Source organism: Filicampus tigris, chromosome 19 (genome assembly GCF_054856515.1).
Source record: "Filicampus tigris isolate MCC_2025a chromosome 19, RoL_Ftig_1.0, whole genome shotgun sequence".
Lineage (NCBI taxonomy): Eukaryota > Metazoa > Chordata > Actinopteri > Syngnathiformes > Syngnathidae > Filicampus > Filicampus tigris.
In genome coordinates, this window is record NC_141235.1 from 12,805,045 (window position 1) to 12,825,730 (window position 20,686).

Consider the following 20,686-nt stretch of genomic DNA (forward strand, 5'->3'; position numbering starts at 1 on the left):
AAAATGTGTACCTGGCTCACCAGCGATATCCTCCGAGATTTGTTGTGGAGTGTGGCAGGGTCACTCTCTCGTATCCTGTTGATGCTCCATCCCCAAGAAAGCATGGTCTTGAGAGACTCTCTGATTGACCAACAGTATAATTCTTTATCCTAAAGCAAATAGACCAAGATGAGACCAAATTAGGTTTTCTCTAAATACAGAAACATATAGCAATTCCACCTTCATGTTACACCCAGTGTTGCCAATTTAGTAACTTTGTACATTTGGAGACTTTTCCGACCACTCTAGCAACTATTTTTAAGGAAAAAAAAACTTGTTTATATTTAGCATCTATAGACTCATACCCCCAACAATGAACAACCTGGTGCATAGTATTCCGAGCCAAAACTCCATGTAATAATAATAATAATAACAATAAAAATAATAATCATTTGTAGAGCGCTTTTCAAAAGAACTCAAAGACGCTAAAAGCTACTCTCAAAAGTCAGGTTTAACAATGCACATAGAGTGGAAATCTACCCAAACACATTTTTTTCAAGAATATGTTCCCAGCAGGCCCACTAGTTGAAACACGGCATGCTGATTAATTTAGCGTTTGTGGAATATAAGTTAAGCAGCAAAATGCACTCGTTTTTAGCCATCTCTGGGGGCTATTTTGTCTTGTGTCGACTGAAAATGACATCACAACTGCTCACAATGACCAACCACGGCTCCGATTCAGAAAAAAAGGTCAACCGTGATTGATTGTTGTGAGCAGTTGTAATGTCATTTTCGGTTGACAGAAGACAAAATGGCCGCCCCCAGAGATGGCTAAAAATGAGTGGATTAACACTTATTCCACAAACGCAATATTTATGAGAATTCTGTGCTTCAACTAGTGGGCCTGATGGGAATATATTCTTGAAAAAAATATGTTTGAGTTGACTTACACTTTAAGCAGCAAAATCCACCCCTTTTTAGCCATCTCACAGGGCGGCCATTTTTTCACTTCCGTCAACTGAAAATGACATCACAACTGCTCAAGGCTCAGGTAACGACCAATCACGGCTCGGGTTCAGAAAACAGGTCAGCTAACTATTCCTGCATCTAAGAAGGTAGCCCTCATGTAGCACTTCGATCATGCTGAAGAATGTAATTATATTGTTCAGGGAGAGGATCCTGCTGAAGAGTCCATACCCACGGTTGTAAAGGGGGATTGATCTGCTAATGAAGATGAAGGCGTGAAGTTGATGGCTTTATAAAGAGCGGGATTTTTGGGTTGCTGGGTAGGTGATGGAGGAGAATGGGAACTTTTAGCCAAAGAGGCAAATTTGTTGTCCAGCTGGATACTATGCAGTGACGCTTGAGCGCCTGCTTTACTCTTTGTTTATGAGGACAACCAGAGTTCAGGACACAAGCTTCTGAGGAGTGGAGATGGAGAAAGTCTTGGGTTTGGCTCGTTGTTTAGACCATGTGGTGACCGATTCGGTAGGTGGCGCAGGGTGCCTGATCGGGTGAAGGGTCGTCAAGACACCGTGAGCCAGGCAGCCACAGCCGAAGTGACACCAATGACGGGGCTGCTGGTTGATGCGGATCGGCAAGACTGAAAGCTATAGTGTCCATATGACGTTCGGATCTGATGCAGCGTCGATATACGTTGTTCAAACACGACAATCTCTTCTGTGAGGAGGGAACAACTGGTGCAGCCGAGTGGAAAGGTGAGTGGAGCCATACGTGGGCAAAGTAAAGTAAAGGAGGGATTTGACAGCGATGAAACGAGGCAGTGGTAGCGGCAGCTAACATGTGGGGACGATGTGTTCGTGTTCAGTCATGCTTTATATTTATGAGCTTAGCTGCTGACAATATTATTAAATGGTAAACCACAACGGCTTAACAAGGAATTCAAGCAATAACCATGTTCATGAACTACCTATGAATTATCGAACTGAAAAAAAACCCCTGAACTCAATATTTTAGCAGAATTTTAGCAATTCTCGCTATTTTGTCAACTCGATCTCCATCACAGGTATACAGTATGAATATAGGGTTTTTGCACACTTTGTGGAATGTCAATCCAAGTTTCGAACTTTGGTCATACATTAAACAAAAAAAAAAAAGACTGAGGCAGATGAACTGTATATTACCTTATCAGAGAGCGCTTTAAAAGGCTTTAATAAATTGTGGTTCCTGGATATTTCACATGCATTTTCCCCATATGACCAGCCATTGGAAAACTGGAAAAAAAAAAAAGGATATGTCAAAACATCCAAAATTGAAGTGTTTACTTAATTACAGTGAGTGAGTGAGTATATATATATATATATATATATATATATATATATACACATTAAAAAATAAAATGAATTAATTGATATATAGTTACCTTTTCAAAACACCACTTCTCATGGTTATGCTCTGCATATCTGGCTATGAAACTGTCCAATTTTTCTGGAACAGCCACACTATAAAAGACAAGACAACAGAAATAGTAAGAATAAGACATTTGATTTTATTACATTCAAGCATTGTATTTTTTAAGTTTGGTTTGGTTTTAAATATCGTCGCTGTCCTGTGAAAAACACGTGTTCAATTTTGGAAAAAAAAATAATTTTCACGTTAATTCGACGCCTATAACGCAGAAACACCGTTCACGTAAAAATAAGAAAATAGAAAAAAAATGGACATAAGAGTTTTTCACAGAACAGCGACGATATGGTATATAAAACGGACATATGTCTTTTTTTTTTACTTGCATAGTGAAACCATTACATGTTTCTTGATAAACCTCTGCAATCTTAAGAACACTGTATACAATTCTCAAGAATTTGACAATGAACGGCACATCTGACAGTCATTGGAAACTATGAAAAGAAATACAAAATATATACTTGGCAGTGTTTGCAGGCTGTGGAGTGAAGTTTCCTTCAGAGTCCATAGATGATTGTTTGTCCATCATGGCCATGTAGTTGGACTCCATATAATCTGGAGGAAGAGCTCCCCCAACTGCGCTAAGGCATGACAATGCAACCTTAAACAGCTCCTGGTCATATGGCTAACAAACAAAGACACACATATCATAATTGAAATGATCTTAATACAGTGGAGTAGAGCACCTGTGGCTTAAGCTAAACTGTGGCAGGGTTTTTACTTTCTGGACCTCAATTTCCCATATATGGAGTTGAGGTCACCATATATATGCATATATGCATTTACCTCATCAAACCATGAATATTTCTGAGAGAAATTATAATCATCAGTAGGTTAAATTAATTTGGGCTCAGTACCTTTTGACTTTTCACATTTGCCTACATGTATGCTTACCTTTTGAGAGAGAGCATCAAATATTCCCCAGAATAATTTCCTCGAAAGGTGAAGTTCTTCATCAGACGAGGCACCAAAATTGCCCCAGCCTCCAGTCAGGCAGTAGTACTTCCAACAACGCTCAAAGTGATTGGTCAAAAGCTGTTGAATGTCAAAAATAATATTCGTCCTTCATGGTGCACCTTTCCAGTGACACAGTTTGCTCTTACATCTAATTGGCAAGTCGAAGTTTACGGCAAGTGATAGTTGTTTATTTGAGATATGGTCTGGGGAGGGACTAGGACAGCTTGTCAATGGAAAAACCTAAGCACTGAACGAAGCAAACGCCACATGATCTCTTTGTAGACACGCTGGCTGGTCGTCTGGCCAACACTGAAGGGGAAAACTCAAAGTTGGGGTTACAAATACTCAGAGCTGGGCAGTACGTCCCGGGGCCGGAATGGTCCGTCCCGGACGGACACCCATTTTGGTACGGAGGACTGGGGGGGTGACAAGTTTTAAAAAAGGGTCGGACTAAGCAAGGTGGATTTTAGTCTGGCCCACTAATCGTTTCTCATGCGTGTGACATGGTCGTGATTCAGCCAAAGTTCATCTCAAACGACTCGGCGACAAACATTGTCTCAGAACACTTCAAACACGCCACTAGTTACCCAACTGTGCAGGAGATTTTTCAACAAGACATACAGCGTGAGTTCTACTAGTACAACAAAGTGATGGGACCCAGTAGCGTGAGCAGCGTCAAAGACAGCACACCGGCGAGGGACGTCAACATGTCGCTTGACTGTCCACTACTGTAAGAGTACATAGCTTTAGTTGTGCTAAAGCTAATGCAAATAAATATTCAGTCGCTGCATGTTCTCTTCTACCGAACCATTATTTTTTGTTGTATTTTATTATATTATGCAGTTGTATTTTATTGGTTGTATTATATTAATACATGTTTTAGTGTGAATATTGCTGTTGTGTTCATTTTATTTATTTAAGATAAATGAAAATAATCTGTCTGTACGAAATCATTGAATTGAGAATGACCCCTAAATTCCCATTCAGTTCTTGAATTTGAATTGAGGTGGCAAACAGGAAGCTGAATTGCAATCAAAATTCTAATTGCAGGAAGTATGATATAAATTCCATGAAATTCAACAGGATTGATGATGTGAAATTTAAGTGGCACTTAAATTTCACATCATCAATCCTGTTAATAATGAAGCTTTACAGTAAATAAGCCTAGTTACAACATGAAATTCACACAAATATTGTAAGGACTATACGTACACAATTATAGTAAATAGTTAAGTGCAGTAATTTTTAGGGCCAAAATAGGGCCCGTTGTGTTGAATTTTTATTTCCACTGTAGCCATATCATGCACCAGCTTCACAAGTTATGTGTTATTGGAAAAAAATACTATTTATAAATGTTGTATTTATTGTAGCAGACCATTTTCAATAAAGGGATTTCTAAAACTTGAACATTAGATGTAGACACATCTGAAGTCAAATCAAATTTGCAGAAAAAAGAAATGGCTGTTAAATGAAAAAATATATATATTTGTGAATAGATTGAATGCATGTGAATATGATCAATTCCTGCGTTGCTCACCTTCAAAGGCATCTTGGTATGTTCATTAAGCAAGGGAACGTCAAACACAAGCCTCCTCAATAGATGTTGCATCATTGAAGGCCTCAGTTTACTGCAGAGAAAATCAAAAAACTAAGTTAAATATAAACATAAAACAACAACAGTGAGACTCATTTGCTGACAATCGTCAAACATATTTACATTTATTCAAGCTAAACAACACGTTGTGGTTTCGCTCCTAAGTCAGTAATCACAGTCTCCATGGCGGTATCAGTTTTCAAGAATATATTCCTTGCAAGCACAGTAATTGAAACAGAGCATTCTGATGAATATTGTATTTGTGGAATAAGTGTTAATGCACTTGTTTTTAGCCATCTCATTTGTGGAATGAGTGTTAATGCACTCGTTTTTAACCATCTCAGGGGGTGGCCATTTTTGTCTTCTGTCGACTGAAAATGACATCACAACTGCTCACAACGACCAATCACGGCTCAGATTCAGAAAACAGGTCAGCCGTGATTGGTCGTTGTGAGCAGTTGTGATGTCATTTTCATCGATAGAAGACAAAATGTCCACCCCCAGAGATGGCTATAAAACGAGTGCATTTTGCTGCTTAACTTTCCACAAACAATTTCCACAAAATGAATCAGAATGCCGTGTTTCAATTAGTGGGCCTGCTGGGAACATATTCTTGAAAAAAATATGTTTGGGTTGACTACCGCTTTAAAGGGAGAGAAAGACGGGAAAGCCATGCTAATTGCTAAGCTAAACTAAAGACTAAAATTAAGTGCTTGGGTGACAGAGTACAGTTTTCAGTCTTGCTGAAACCGTTAAAGTGTAGTGTATTCATCTTTGAACAACAAAATAGTAGGCAAGTTAAGTATCTGGAGTGAAAATGATACACACATGCAGCTGAACAGCAAGTGATTGTTACGATCTCACGTACGACAGCTGGGAGGGGTGGCCTAGAAGATTAAAAGTACTGTATATTAATATCGAGGATAAGCGATTCAGAAAATGGATAGATAGAGTATAAGCGGTTCATATATCGGCTGGATGGATGAATAGTGTACTGAATACTGAGTGGTCCAGATCTGCACCCTCAGCAGAGTCCTCAAAGGAGAGGGAGCATGAGAGTATCGACATGTACATCGTGGAGTTGGAGAAGGCATTCGACCATGTCCCCAGATTTCCGGAGAACTGGTGTCAGAGTTTGGTCCACATTGCCAGCAGTGAGTCGGCTCGGATTTGTTTCAGCGAAGGTTGGACTCCTCCAAGGATGCCCCTTGACTTTATGGACAGAATTTCGAGGTGCAGCCAAGGCACTGAGGGATTCCTGTTTGGTGACCTCAGTATCTCTGCTTTTAGCAGATAATGTGAGTCTGTTGGCTTCATTAAGCCGCATTCTTCAACCCTCACTGAAGCTGTTTTCAGCCGAGTGTGAAGCGGATGGAATAAGAACCTCTAAATCTGAGGCCATGGTCCTCAGTCGGAAAACGGTGGGATGCCCTCTCAAGGTCAGGGATGAGACCCTGCCCCAAGCGGAGGCGTTCGAGTAACGTGGGGTCTTGTTCACAAGTGAGGGAAGAATGGAGGGGGATATTGAGAAGCGGATCAGTCCGCAGTGATGCGGACTGTCGTGGTGAAAAAGGAGCTGAAGGTGAAGTTTTCGATTTAAACGGGTGTCCTCATGTTTCATTCAGTTCTGTCTTCAAACTATACAGAATGGACAGTTAGAGCTCTTATATCTGCTCACTTTGACTTTATTTGAACACCACGTTTCTCATACAGAGTATTTCCGCTCACCTCCAGCATTGTGCGATATTTCAAAAGTGTCCTGGGAAGCACATCACACAAACTAACAATACTATTGTTACAATCGCCACCAAAATTCATATATGATAGAATAATTGTTCGTAGGTTATACCATATTTACTCTTATAATTACTGTAAGTTTTTATTTTCAGCATTATAAACTTGTTTTAATCATGTAAGTCGAAGTTGCTTGTGAAAAAAAGTGAAATGTGAGTAGGACACAGCCGCAAAATAGGAACGATGCTCTTATCGAGGAGCAACCCGTGGTAAGACGCTGAGTCCTTGGGACAGAATAAAACAATAACAATTGACTGTGCAAATGTGTTAGATCTTTCATGATTAGGCTTGTTAGCTTTATTAGCTTTGTAGGTTTAGCTTTATATCATATAAAAACAGAGGGGAATGTAAGAATAATAATGTATATCATGATTCATGTGTTACATTTTTCATGATTAGGCTTGTTAGCTTTATTAGCTTGTGGGTTTAGCTTTAGCTTTTTCCATATCTAGGCTCAACTTGCTTGGTGTGCCTTGCTTCCACATATGTATGATAATGGCTCACACACACACACACACACCCACACACACACACACACACACCCACACACACCCCACACACACACACACAAATACAAAACAAGTTCAGAGTGTTCCAGCTGTTTTCGCTCCCCTTTCCCTTAGAGCTGGAACACCATTGTAATCAGGGACTCCTAAGAAAATAAAACGGAGGAGGCGCAGGAGCTGGGCAGAGGGTTTTAGGAACTGTAATCGTACACGTCCCTTCACTCTCCTTGCAAGTAAAAAGACAATATTGTGTCGAGTGTCTTCTCTCCTCATTGTGTGCGTTGTTTACTAATGTCTCGCTTGGTGTGAACCTGACAATATGCACATCACTACCCTTGTCCACTACAACCTGTAAAAATATAAAAATAATTACCGTAGTACAGTATTTTGTGGAGGTGATGGCTTTTCCTCACAAGAGCTCACATTTAATGTTAATAAAATGCTAAATATGGTGCCGATTGCTTTTATATTTTTGCAGGTTGAAGTGGACATGACTAGAGCTTCCATATGAATTTGGGCCATGATGTGACAACAGAACATGATAAAGCAAGCAAAGAGACTGAGAGTTTTTCAGGGGGGGTGAATTTTAGTGCGGACAATTTTCACATGAAGACCTATACATAAGTGCCAATATTCAGGCCAATCAACGGTCCCTTTGGGAGGGCCAAAGCACACTCCTGGACAGCAGCCAACAATAATCACTACCAACACTAACCGACCCACCAAATCCTAAGTGAAAACGTAACATGTTTTGGGGTTTTTCCCATCAAATGAGTTTGCTGTGTTTTTTTTTTGTTTCTGGCATTTAAAAGATGTTTACATGAATGATAAAGTTCTTCCCGCGACTTTCAATTTGGCCACTGTACGATCCGGTTTGCACCTGACTGCCAGATGCGGTATTGAAAAATGAAAAAAAGACCCCTAAATATGTTTCTGTTTTCATCATTCGATGGATTAGTGGACTTCAGTAAATAAGAATTTTACTTTTTTTTTTTTTTTGCGCTTTGTGTATATACAGTATTGCAATGTTTGTAATTTTTATTTATTGGGGAAATCTGCATAAGTACAATATATATAATATATATACAATATATACATATGTATAACTTCATACACTGTAGACTTTTTGTACTTTATATATTTTTATTATTTTATCATTTTTTTGTGTGTTTTGTTTTGTTTTTTGTGGGTTGGATGACATGGTATTTTTGATAGCAGTTGATTGTAATTGAGTGTCACTTTTTATGTTATTGAAAAAGTTTATAAATAAATAAGGTAAACAATTTTTTTTTTAAATGCAAAATGAGCCACCACATTCCATCTCAGGTTTAATAAATCAAATTGTGCATGGCAAACGAATCTATTTACATATACCCCTCCTGGAAGGTGCAAAATAAACTGCCCAGTAATTGGCGGACACAATTCTGATTGTGCCCGGTTAGATCAGCTTGCATATCTGTTTGAGAGCAATCAAATTTGTGTGAGCAATGAGGTTCGCACACATTTTTGCAGATGCAAACCTAAATTAAGATCTCCAGTATGCTTAGGTGTGCATTTGGGCTCTTCACACATAATACTCCCGCGCTTCCTGGTTTTAAAATTCATTATTTTACACGCAATGCTAACACGACTAACATGAACTACACACGACAGACGTACATCATTTTTGTAAATCCTCCTCCAGAACACCAAGCGGCAATTTGGAGAGGTTTGTTTCTCTTTCGTAATAAAAAAAAAAAAAAAAAATCTCTTTTATAAGGCTCATACTTGCCCTGTAAGTCCAGACTATCTGTACACAACTGTCGGAGTTCGCTGAAGCGGGTAAACCGTATTGTCCGCAACGGTTATGATGCCACGGCGCTATGTGCAAAGAACCCATTGCAGGTCAACGTCAAAACTTGGATAAGCGCTTTAAAACTACCCCTTTTAAATACTGGTTTAGAGCTGTAAAATATCGTCTTACCCACAAACTGCAAGAAGACACTCTTCAATGGAATCCCTCTGCGCTTTGGTAAGGCAGCAGCCTTTCGACAGGCGGTAAACCGTGTGAAGGAGGGAATCGATCAGTGACGCAAATGGCTCTGTCCCCGCAAAGAGCGGTGCACATTTCGTCAGTAGCGGTAATACCGCTGTGCAGAGATACCTGTTGAGGGCCAGAGCCATATCCGTGGCACTAAGAGCTGCCTAACACAAAAGAGAATCATGGAAGAAAAGGGGAAGATATTAACAAGCACAAAGAGGCAGTTGGAAAGTACATTTTATGGTTACTTGTAAAAAGGTTAACGCTCTCTAAAGTGAATGATCCCACAATTTACAGGGTATACAGTATACCGTGTTCCATATTATTAGGCATTTGCTGTTTTTGTATACTTTCCAATATGGTCAATGCAACACCATACATCTGGACCACTCAAAGTAGCACAACATTAAGAAGGAAGTCAACCCAAAATAATTATTTGCAATAATATGTTCAATGTGCCTTCACTTCACTTCAAAATTCCGATTAATATTGCGTTTGTGGAATATGATTTAAGCAGCAAAATCCTCCTGTTTTTAGCCATCTCAGCGCGCGGCCATTTTGTCACTTCTGTCGACCGAAAATGACAAAGTTGCTCAGGACTCGGGTAACGACTAATCACGGTTCACTTGTTTCCTGAATCTGAGTCATGATTGGTTGTGACAGCTACTGAATTAATACGATGCATCTACCTGACAGAGACTAGATATCTTAAACCTTACATGCATAATAATTTAGAACATAGTGTAATTCCGAAGTCAAATATTTTTTTTATATCTTTGTGAAATCACTTCCTGTATAGTAAAGCTGAAAATCTACACATCAATAACATCTTGATTAAGTTGAAATCCATACTAGAGCTGCTCGATTATGAAAAAAATATCACAATTATTTTGGTAATAATTGAAATCGCGAATACTCAAACGATCATTTATTTACTGGTCCAAAATAAGAAAATGTTCAAACGTAAAAAAGTATAAAGACAAATACATTTCTTTGAAACACTAATTATGAAAGTTCCTTTTGCACCAAACAAAATTCATAAAATAAAAAAAGGTACAAAGGTATAAATTAAAGTATGATTTCCTTGTGTAAACATTGAGCGTTGGATATAAATGCACATTAATAATCGTTGTTTTTATAATAATGCCAATTTTGTAATAATCGTAATTGTAATTGAGTTTCGATTGATTGCATAGCCCTACATACTAGTATTGTAAAGGTCATAAAATATTTTAAAATGTCATTAGCTCCCAAATTCTCAATTCCATTTATTAGTTAAAGCGTTCTGATGATGGACAGCAGAGACCTGAGTACCTTGTGTGCCAAGAACCATTATACGAATAAGAATGACTTCATATCACATCATGTATTCGACAACTTCTAAAGAACCACAACAAAATACAACTAGATTTTAAAGAACATAGAATGCACACAAAATGACCCAAACTAACAGTGTCCAATGAAGCTGCAGCTCTGAGGTCTGGCAGGAAGCCCACTTCTAGCAGGTGAAGGAGGAAATTCTGGTCTTGCACACCATATACCCGGTCCAAAAACAGCACCATGGCGGCTTTATGATCCGGACAGAAGCCAGCTGACATGTCTGGCTCCAACACCACCCCATCTAGGTACGGCAATAGTATATTTTTCCAGTTTTCACTTTTATCTAATATAATAATTAGGGATGTAACGATTAATCAAAAATCAATTTAAAATAAATTCGTCAGGGTTAATCGATTCAAGAAATCGTAAAATCGAGTTGATTAAATTCATCTAGAAAATGTTGTCTCGAAGCGTTTTTTCATTCCAGATGCATAGCAAATTTTGAATGTGTAGATCAAATTATGCGCTGGCGCCAAACATTGCGTATTGTGTTTGTGGATGGCTGCAGAACCACACTAGTGCATAGTAGGGGTGTGAAAAAAAATCGATTAGCCAATATATCGCGATTTTTGGCCGCCGAATATAATATCGATTTTTCAGCATCTAAAATCGATTTAATGATGGCAGTGTGTAAACACTCCATTTTCTTTCTTTTTTTTTCCAGAGAAAATGTGCAAAAACACAAATAATAAATAGGATGTTTTGACTCAATTCGTCCTCTGATCTATATCTTCTGATTAACATATACAGCAACTTGTAATTTTGATATTAACTGGGTAGAACATCACAATATCGCATTGTCGTATCAACAACATCAGCAACATCCTTGCCAATACTCACCCCTAGTGCACAGAGACAAGCATGGTAGCATTTTTTTTTTAAATCGCATCGAATTGAAAATCGGGAACTGAAAGTCGAATCGGGGCTTGAGTGAATCGTTACATCTCTAATAATAATAATAGATGATACTGAATAAGTGTAGTTACCTTTTGTCAGGCTCGGCATAGAGAATGGAATGCAGATGACACCCACAAGATCTTCAATGGGAATGAGAGACCTTAGAATGGCTCTGATGCGGATTGCTTCACCTTTACCAGCATGTATCAACTGATACAGAAGGATTATAGTGATAGATTAGGTTTTGTGTGTGTGTGTGTGTGTGTGTGTGTGTGTTAGTGAGTTGATTTGTTTGTGTGGACACAATGTTGTATCACTCACATGCATCTCTGGACCACAGCGTCCTAGCAAGTCAATGAGAGCTGCATAGAATGTCATGATGGCATTCCCCAAGTGGATGGTATCGTCTTCTTCCTGTAGCCCATCATTTCTATATAGGTTTGCAGGTGTGGACATACGCACATGCACACACACAAACACACGCACACACGCAAATAATTGGATAATATTGAACTCTAGTCTATGGTTTATTCATCTGGATGTTTGCTGTATTACAACAGCATCCATTACTGAATTTGCAACAAAACCTGACATCAAAAATTGAAAATAACTCTGATTTTTTTTTTTTTTTTTTGTCAGAGGTAATTCATTCATTTCTGAATTCTACTTGAAGACTCGTATGAGTAAAAAGAAAATATGCTGCAGACCACCAAGTAAAATTCTAATACAGTCATTGCAAATACAAACTGTACTTGCATCGCGTTTTTAATTTTGGGCACCGTCTTACAGAATATTGCTGTTTTCTGATGCAGATGAAGGACCATCTCTTAAGGGATCGAGGGAAATCTTAATTGCTTCTTCCATTGTGGCCAACAACCCATCACCACCTTCTCCCCGAAGTGCTGGGCCGAAACATTCCGGTCGGCGGATAAGAAGTCTCACCACGACGTTAGCATTCTCTTCCACACTTTCACCTATCACAGAAGAGGAAAAAAAGACTCAACCTCAATGCCAGGCACAACTTTGTAAGAAAAGTCCATGATAATTGATTAATTAGGTAGCTAAAGAAAGAGGAGAAAAAGAATGGTGCATAAATATTAAATAATTCAATGTTAACCATTGCAAAATACAGCAAAACGCAAGAAGTCAAGGTAGCGTTCTCCTTCGACAGGGTTCCAGCCAATGTCAGGATATCCTTTACACACCAGCATCATGCAGCTCTGCAGTCCGCAGCCAGCCAGATACTGAACCACCTGACAAGACAGATAATCAGATGTATTTATACCGATCAACAAAAAATAAGCACAAGCGATGGAATCAGAATCCATTTTTTTCCCCCCATAACAAAGGTCAAAACGAGTCAGTGACATGATTGAAGTTTGACGTGTTTTTCTTTTTGGGTTTGCATGCAGTAGCTTTCAAGGCCTTCAAAAACAACAATTTGAATTAGCCATCAGTGTGACGTAGGAATCCCCCTCATTTTTCAAGCCTACTTCGTGGTTGCTACATGCTCACTCGAACCAGAAACGTTCAGAATCGTGCTAAAAACACACCTGCGGGTTTGAACATCGAAAAATGTGAGCCATGCGTTCATCAAAAGGACCGATCGGGCCAATAATTCCAGACACTTTATCATTAGCTCCTATTTCTGGCTCTGCTATTGTACAAATATTTTACGGTGGGAGCTCACAGGACACTGCCTTGTGTCTGTTGTCGCTGCTTCTCCCTCCTCCTTACGCCAGGACACACAGATTACTGTTTCTAAGTATCGTAAGGCCCAACGTACAGGTGGGACCGCCACACAAGCTCATTTGCATATTCATGTTGAGCGCAACAGGATCCAGTCAGCCAAAGTTTATTTACACATTGAATATTATTGCAAAATCCGCCTGTTTCATGTGGAAGGTGTTTTAGATAAATGAGAATACTTTGAAAACGAGCATACCGGGTCATTTCCAACCCAAATTATCGTGGAAAACCCGATAAAACGATTTTTTCAAAGAAAATATTTGTAGCATGGGACTCTTGAGCATCTGTCGATTGTAAGATGTAGGGTTGTGTATCTCACCACAAAAGACCTTTGGAAACGGTTTTCGATACATGGGTTGCGAAACGATTCAAGAACGGTTCGATTCGAAAGTGGAACTATTCGAACGGTTCAATTCGAAAGTGGAACTATTCGATTCGGTTCGACTCAGTGGGTTACGATTCCATTCGATATTATATGGCTCAGTTTGACAGCATATGATGCAATTTCTTTTTTGTTATCATTTTACATATATTTGTAGGAACGTGTCAAATGTGCCATTTCCTTCAAAGATACAGTATATCTCTCCGATAAAACACGATTCGGTACGTATCTCTATATGTTTTCAAAGTGGAACGATTCGAATCGATACACTCGCAACGATTTTTTGGTTCAAACCGGGTTTTCTTACATCCTAGTAGGATGCAAACGCTGGTTTCAAAGATCAACATTCCAAATGATGCATATGATAAACTTCACCTTCTCCAAATCTGGCTCTCTCAAAGCAAGGGCCAACTCATTGTTATCCATCACTGATGCAGCAGCCACATCAAGAGGGGTGGCTCCTCGCATCGATGGAGATGCTGAGGAGAAGACAGGACAGTACAAACATCAAGGACACAACCATTTACTCCATTTCCTTCAAATATGAATAAGAAATTACCCAGTTGAAACTCATTCACAGACAGACATTTTCAGACCCTCTTTTACACTAATGTTTGAAAATTTTTTTTATAAATTCCTGGGATTGAATGGCTGGATTGTGAAAAGACGAGTAAATTCGTCAATGGCAGTGAATGAGTTAAAATAGGTTCCCTACTTGTTTTTTATTTTTCTCATTTAGTACTTTGTTTGACTATACTTACCAGCTCCTCATTAGAACTTTTTTGTTGAAATTTAGGGTTCTTAGGGTTCGATCAGTTACATATTGTTCAAATCTTTGCAGCTCTACTCAGACCGTTCCGATGAGAAGATTAGCCACCAACCGCCACATCCAATCAGTCACTCACCAAGGCCAACGCTGCTGTTCTCCAGCAGGTAGCTGAGATGGTCAAACATGGCTTTCTGGTTTTGACGGCTGATTCGGCAGAAGTAACAAAGGAAACGACAACAGTTGGCCACCATTTTAGGAAAGGTGATTTCCTGCAAAACAAACACAAATATGAGATATTGCTATTGCAACAAGAGAACAAAAAAACATGCACTTCCTGCCTGCGAAATGCCAACGTGGAAGGGGGCTCTTGTATATTTTACTAAGAAAACAATATTTCATTGATTAATCGAATCATATTTTCATTATTATTATTTTTATGCACTTTATCACAGCTGCAGTGGTCTAGACAGTTCAGTAGACTGTTATTTTCAAAAATGATTAGGAAAAGGATGGGATAAAATCTCTGAATGTTCTGAACTATATTTTCATGCATTGCATCGAGCAGATTAATGTTGTCGATGGAGGTCATCAAACCATGGGTGTAGATCAAATTCCCATGCTGATGTCACAGTCTAAAATCAGTTGGGTTAAAAATAACATTTTGGCTCAAAAATGGACCAATCCACTAATTGGGCCAATTTGACCCACCTTCTTGCGTTGTTTTGTGCAAAACAGCCCAATGTTTTCGCTTGATTCGTACAAAACAAAACTGTCCAACTTTTTGGGTTGTTTCGTACAAAACGACCTATCTTATGGGTTGTTTTCGGCAAAAACAACCCAGAAAGTTGGGTCGAATTAACCCAATTAGTGGATCGGTCCATTTTTGAGCCAAAATTGTGTCTTTTCTAACCCAACTATTTTTGGAGTGCATGTTTCTTTTTTTAGGTGAGTCTGAATCATCAATGCCTCTGCTGGTTGCAACAAAACAGTGCACTCCACTTTACCATCATTGCTTCAAGGTTGAAATAATCAACAATCAATTCCCCACAGTCAAAAGAATACTAATGACCAGTTTATTGTTTTGTCTGTACACACTAAAAACAGTTGGGTTGAAAACAACACAATTTTGGGTAAAACATGGACCGATCCAAATTGGTCATTGGGCTGTTTTGTACAAAACAACGCAAGAAGATGGGTCAAATTTACCCAAATAGTGGATCGGTCCATTTTTGACCCCAAATTGTGTTGTTTTCAACCCAACTGTTTTTAGAGTGTATTAAAACAAAAAAAGGATCCACCAAACATCTGCCTTATCTAAACAATCTAGTTTTATGCCAATTGTGTGACAAGAATGCTCATGAAAAAGTATGGAAGCACATCTTTGATTATGGATCAGGCGGCCCTCCATACCTTCGAAACTCCTCCACTGAGTACGTTCACCATGACCTCCATGACAGTCTCGTGCATCCCAAGAGCTCTCATCAAGTTAGGATGCTGGTAGAACACTTTATTGTTCATAATATCACTGCAGAAGAAAACAAACATGTTACCCGACCTTTTTATCCAAATATGAACACTTGCTTAACTCAAAAATGTCAGCATGTAAAAGTATAGGTTGACAACGCTGCATCCATTTGAAAGTTGTCTATGGAAAAGATTTTTTGAATCCGAAGTTGGCAGTAGAAACGGAGGAGGAACATTTTCTTACCCCAATCCCCTTATCATCAGCTTCTCCTCCTCTCTTCCCATTCGTACACTCAGCAACGATCTTATCTGACCAAGAGCAGCGAGCAGGTTGATGGTGTCCTCGATTGATACCGAATTGATTGTGTAAGTCTTGGGAAGAGCCCGAACCTACACAGAGAATACACACACACACACACACACACACACATTTTAACACTGAGTAATTCTATTTTCATGTCAACGATAGTATCAAAGACAACATTCAAGTTAAGTAAACACTTGCAATATAACTGAATATTTTCATACTGTATAGTATGTTTGTCCTCTCTGTTTATGATCGCTGGTAAAAATCACAAACAGTTTAGATCTATTTGTTTCCATCAGAGCCTAATTAAAGGGAAATTCCTTGAAGTGGAAGTCAACCCCCCCAATTTTTTTTCAAGAATATGTTCTCTGCAGGAGTACTAGTTGAAACAAGGCATTTTGATTAATATTGCGTTTGGGGAATATGAGTTAAGCAGCAAAATCTAGTCTTCTCAGGGGGCGGCCATTTTGTCACTTCTGTCGACTGAAAATGACATCACAGTTGCTTAGGGCTCAGATAACGACCAATCATGGCTCAACTTCAGAAAACGGGTGAGCTGTGATTGGTCGTTGCCTGAGCCTCGAGCAACTGTGATGTCATTTTCAGCTGACAGAAGTGGCAAAATGGCCGCCTCCCGAGAAGGCTAAAAAGGGTGGATTTTGCTATATTCCATAAACAATATAATTTTCCACAAATTAATCAGAATGCCGTGTTTCAACAAGTGGGCCTCTATAGAACATATTCTTGAACAAAATATGTTAGGGTTGACTTCCCTTTTAATGAGATTGTTCCAAATTATTGAGAAAGTCACAGTTTTCATACAAACGTGAGGAAAACGAAGAATTTCTGATGAGGACAAAATAGTCCAATATTTGGGAGGGAAAAAAAAACGTGGACACTTCAAGAAAACTCAAATGAGATCATTGTACTGTAAACATAAGTGAGTGAAACTTTAAAACTGCTGTATTACAATTTGGGCCATTGTATTTTGAGTAGTTTTGACCCTTCAAAAATACTGCTGTCTTCGTGGTGGTTTTGTTAAAGAAAATCCAGGTTATTATAGAAGCTAATAATTGTTGATCAATAAAAAGGAAAACAATATTTGTTCAAATTGCAATGACTAATGAGGAAAATGGTGAAAAAACAAAACTAAGCCGGACAGAACCTGCCCTCCAATGCCATCATACTGTCGGTGCAACAGGACAAACATGGCTCTGACAAGCTCTGGATCCTCGATAACCGACTCCTGAGCCCAGCGAACCATCGTCTCTGAAATCAACTGCTGTAAAGTACCTGAAGAGACAGATGGGGAGAAATGGAGAAATTGTACAACCACATATTTTCATTGGGACTTTCTCCTGCCACCGGATAGTTGTGTTTCATTGTATTTATTTATTTAGTATTATTCATGTTATTGGGTGTCCTATATAAAATATGACAATATTTCTGAATGAATAGAAAAAAGATAATAGAAAATTGACATTAATTTCATGCAATTTAAGGAAATATGCTATATGGGGATATATATATATATATATATATAGGGGACCAAAAATAATGTTTTTTTTTTTGTTTTTTTTTTAAAATGTGTGGCTGGCCTACAACTAGTGAAAACCTGCATAGTATTGATGCCGATTGTTTTTCATTTATTTGACATATGATTCTACCGGGCCGGGCCACTTGGGGATAGATTTTGCTCCATGTGGCCCCTGAGATAAAATGAGTTTGACACACCTGAATGAAAATCAGATATTATTCAGTAGACCACCTGGGCTGCCACAAGACAACGCATTCGCCACGTGATCGCAAACACGGTTGACTTGACCTCTCGCTATTTACGTTGTTGTCATCCGCGGAGGTTGAGAAAAATAAGTAAATGGCCTATTTTGACAAAGTAAGAGGTAGAAAGTACAGATATCCATTTTCAAATTTAGGGAGTAGCATCAAAGTAAAATAAATACTTCAGTTAAATACAGGTTTAATGTTCCCCTGCTATTTGAGGGTTATAGGGACGATATACGGCATTAATTGACACCCTCCCAAGATGCCACAAGAAGGCACCAAAGCGAAGGGCTTTTACATGAGCACAAATATGACAAAATGGTGAGTTATCCACTCACTTGCTTTAGTTCTCACTGCTTGCTTTAATATTCATGACTGGTGCAGATTTTAGGCTACAGCTAACTTACTGGGTTGTCTATCTGTGTTTTCCTTTGGCGGGTTGACAATCTTGTTCTTCAGGTAAGACACTTTTTCCACCAACGACATCAGTCGACCTCGAATGTTGAAATGATTGTCTCCATCTAAAGAGCCATCTTCAGTCAACTCTATGCCTGAGGGAACAGAGAGAGTCAGTAATCGTAAGGGTTGTACAGACCGGTAGATTTGTCTACTTTATAACTCCGCAATGATGTTGAGAGCATTACCACGACTAGTCGCGAAACATTTATTTTGGCCTTGAGGAGGAGGCAGAATCACTCGCAGCATCTTTTGAGTGCGATGAATGAAATGACTACGTCACCTTAATCGATTTAACTTGTCTTTTATATCTCTCTGATAGGGGCTTTAACTACACACAATCAATACAGTGAATAGTCTTAAAATACAAATTAGATCATTGTTATTGCCCCCTCTCATTCTCTCTGGGGATGCTGATTAAAAAGCTTTTGCACAGCAGGTTTTCGGTAGACTTTGTATTATGAAATAATTTTACCACAGTGTTTCATGAGGTCCTCATGGAAGTCAAGCAGCTGTTCTCGGATATATTCGGGACAGGGGCACTCATGCATCTCCTTCTTGAAGTTCAGCAGCATGTTGATCTGCAGGGAATACATTTTCAAACTGATGAAGCCTTCCCGGATGCCAAGCGAAACTTCTAAGACAAAACGCAATCGAGTTGCGATCGATTCAATTGCCTTCCGAAAGAAATTACCTGGATGAATGAGAATATCCCCGAGCACTGTTCTAACACTTTTGGAGAGCAGTGTGAATCTTTAAGCCAGGTCTTTCTTTTAGTTGCTCACCTGTTCCTGAGGTGGAGATCGGAACTCTTTGGTCTTCTTGGCGGTGAGAGCGGCAGACATGTTCAAGGCGAGCATCACTTCATTGTAGCGAAAGCGCTGGTTTTCTTGAAGACAGGCTACAAAATCATCAGAGAAGGCCACTACTGCTTCAATACGATGACGCACCTGGCAGTCACACAGATACTGGAGTACATGGCACATCTACGGCACACAAAAAGCGCATGGCACATATTAACATTTTATATCTGCAGTCACTTAGTAAAGAGTCATGTTTCAATTTGTGGGCTTTACATTCCTTCCTGCTTTTTTTTTGCCTTAACATTGACTGTCGTATGGCTAAATGACGTGGAAATTGTTTGAATGAATAAGAAAAGCTGAAATGTGAACGCTTGTCCCCACCATGCACAAAAACATATCTATGTGATATAAAATATAGTACATGCTTCTGATGGAGAACAATTATTTGCAGATGAATCTATTACCTGAAGTTTTACAGGCTCAGGTAGTTTCATCTGCAACAGTCCCTCCTTTGGTGCGCTTTGCCCTTCATCCTCTCTTCCTTCCTTTGTCTCCTTTTCCAATTTCCTGCGCATTTCCTCCTGCACTTCACATTTCTCGGAGAACACAGATGGCTCAATCAGACGCAGTATATTCTTCAGATCTCCATTTTGGAAAACACCCATGATGAGCATGGTGTAAAAAAGCTTTATGAGCGGCACAAAGAGAAATTCAGTGCTGCCCCCGATGGGATCTCTTACATGCATGTTGCCCTCGCATACTGCCTCTGTCAGCATCTCAACTGTTTTGGTTTTTAGAATGTCCAAGGGGAATTCGGGACTGTACTGGCAAGAATCTTTTGCTCCTGAGCCATTGTTGAAATTAGTACGTGATGGTGTTCCAGAACCACAGACAAAACTTGGGGACGAAAAATGCATTCTTGGTCTCAGGGAAGTGCTGAGCCCGATGCCGGGCACGCCGTGTTTTTTTTCCTCATTGGGAAAAAGGGTTATACTCTTGGTTTCACCGGTCATAGGAACAATGTACTCATTGTTCATCATGAGTCGAGCGGTTGCGTAGTTGCTCAGATGGATGTCAATCAAAAGGTCATAGTACCCAGCGCGAAGCAGACCTGAAAGTAAGTCATACAGAAAACGTTAACTTCAGTCTTAGCAGTTGGGACATAACACTTCAAGTAGAGCGTACATCCATTTATTTTCTATCCTGCTGATACTGTAAACGGGCTACCATAGCTCAGGCTCGTGAAAGCCTTCGGAAAAACGTAATTCCGAAGTGACACCAAGTGGAAGGAAAAGAGATCCTGTCAACCAGTCCCAGTCATGTTTTTTTTTTCAAAACAAAAACAAAAACAGACAGTTTCAAGAAAAACAGAGTGTTCTTTTGTTGAGCACAGGAGTACTGTAACGTGCCTTGAATTCAC

General features: G+C 39.3%; 1 protein-coding gene across 3 annotated transcripts in view; it reads right to left on the reverse strand.

The window, feature by feature from the left end:
* ryr2a (ryanodine receptor 2a (cardiac)) overlaps nt 1-20,686 on the reverse strand; it is a 139,296-nt gene that overhangs the window by 63,625 nt on the left and 54,985 nt on the right. For 2 of the 3 annotated variants that reach the window (XM_086016297.1, XM_086016296.1), the window contains exons 39-59: nt 19,731-20,377; nt 19,249-19,449; nt 18,939-19,044; nt 18,415-18,558; nt 17,391-17,518; nt 16,163-16,308; nt 15,865-15,979; nt 14,591-14,723; nt 14,061-14,164; nt 12,672-12,807; nt 12,342-12,528; nt 11,876-11,984; nt 11,644-11,764; nt 10,729-10,898; nt 9,221-9,441; nt 4,901-4,991; nt 3,301-3,441; nt 2,868-3,031; nt 2,363-2,441; nt 2,124-2,213; nt 12-149 (exon numbers count right to left, since the gene is read on the reverse strand). In XM_086016297.1, coding sequence (XP_085872423.1) covers nt 12-149; nt 2,124-2,213; nt 2,363-2,441; nt 2,868-3,031; nt 3,301-3,441; nt 4,901-4,991; nt 9,221-9,441; nt 10,729-10,898; nt 11,644-11,764; nt 11,876-11,984; nt 12,342-12,528; nt 12,672-12,807; nt 14,061-14,164; nt 14,591-14,723; nt 15,865-15,979; nt 16,163-16,308; nt 17,391-17,518; nt 18,415-18,558; nt 18,939-19,044; nt 19,249-19,449; nt 19,731-20,377 — 3,371 coding nt within the window. The remainder of the gene's footprint in view (nt 1-11; nt 150-2,123; nt 2,214-2,362; nt 2,442-2,867; nt 3,032-3,300; nt 3,442-4,900; nt 4,992-9,220; nt 9,442-10,728; nt 10,899-11,643; nt 11,765-11,875; nt 11,985-12,341; nt 12,529-12,671; nt 12,808-14,060; nt 14,165-14,590; nt 14,724-15,864; nt 15,980-16,162; nt 16,309-17,390; nt 17,519-18,414; nt 18,559-18,938; nt 19,045-19,248; nt 19,450-19,730; nt 20,378-20,686) is intronic. The other variant, XM_086016298.1, reaches the window with a different exon arrangement.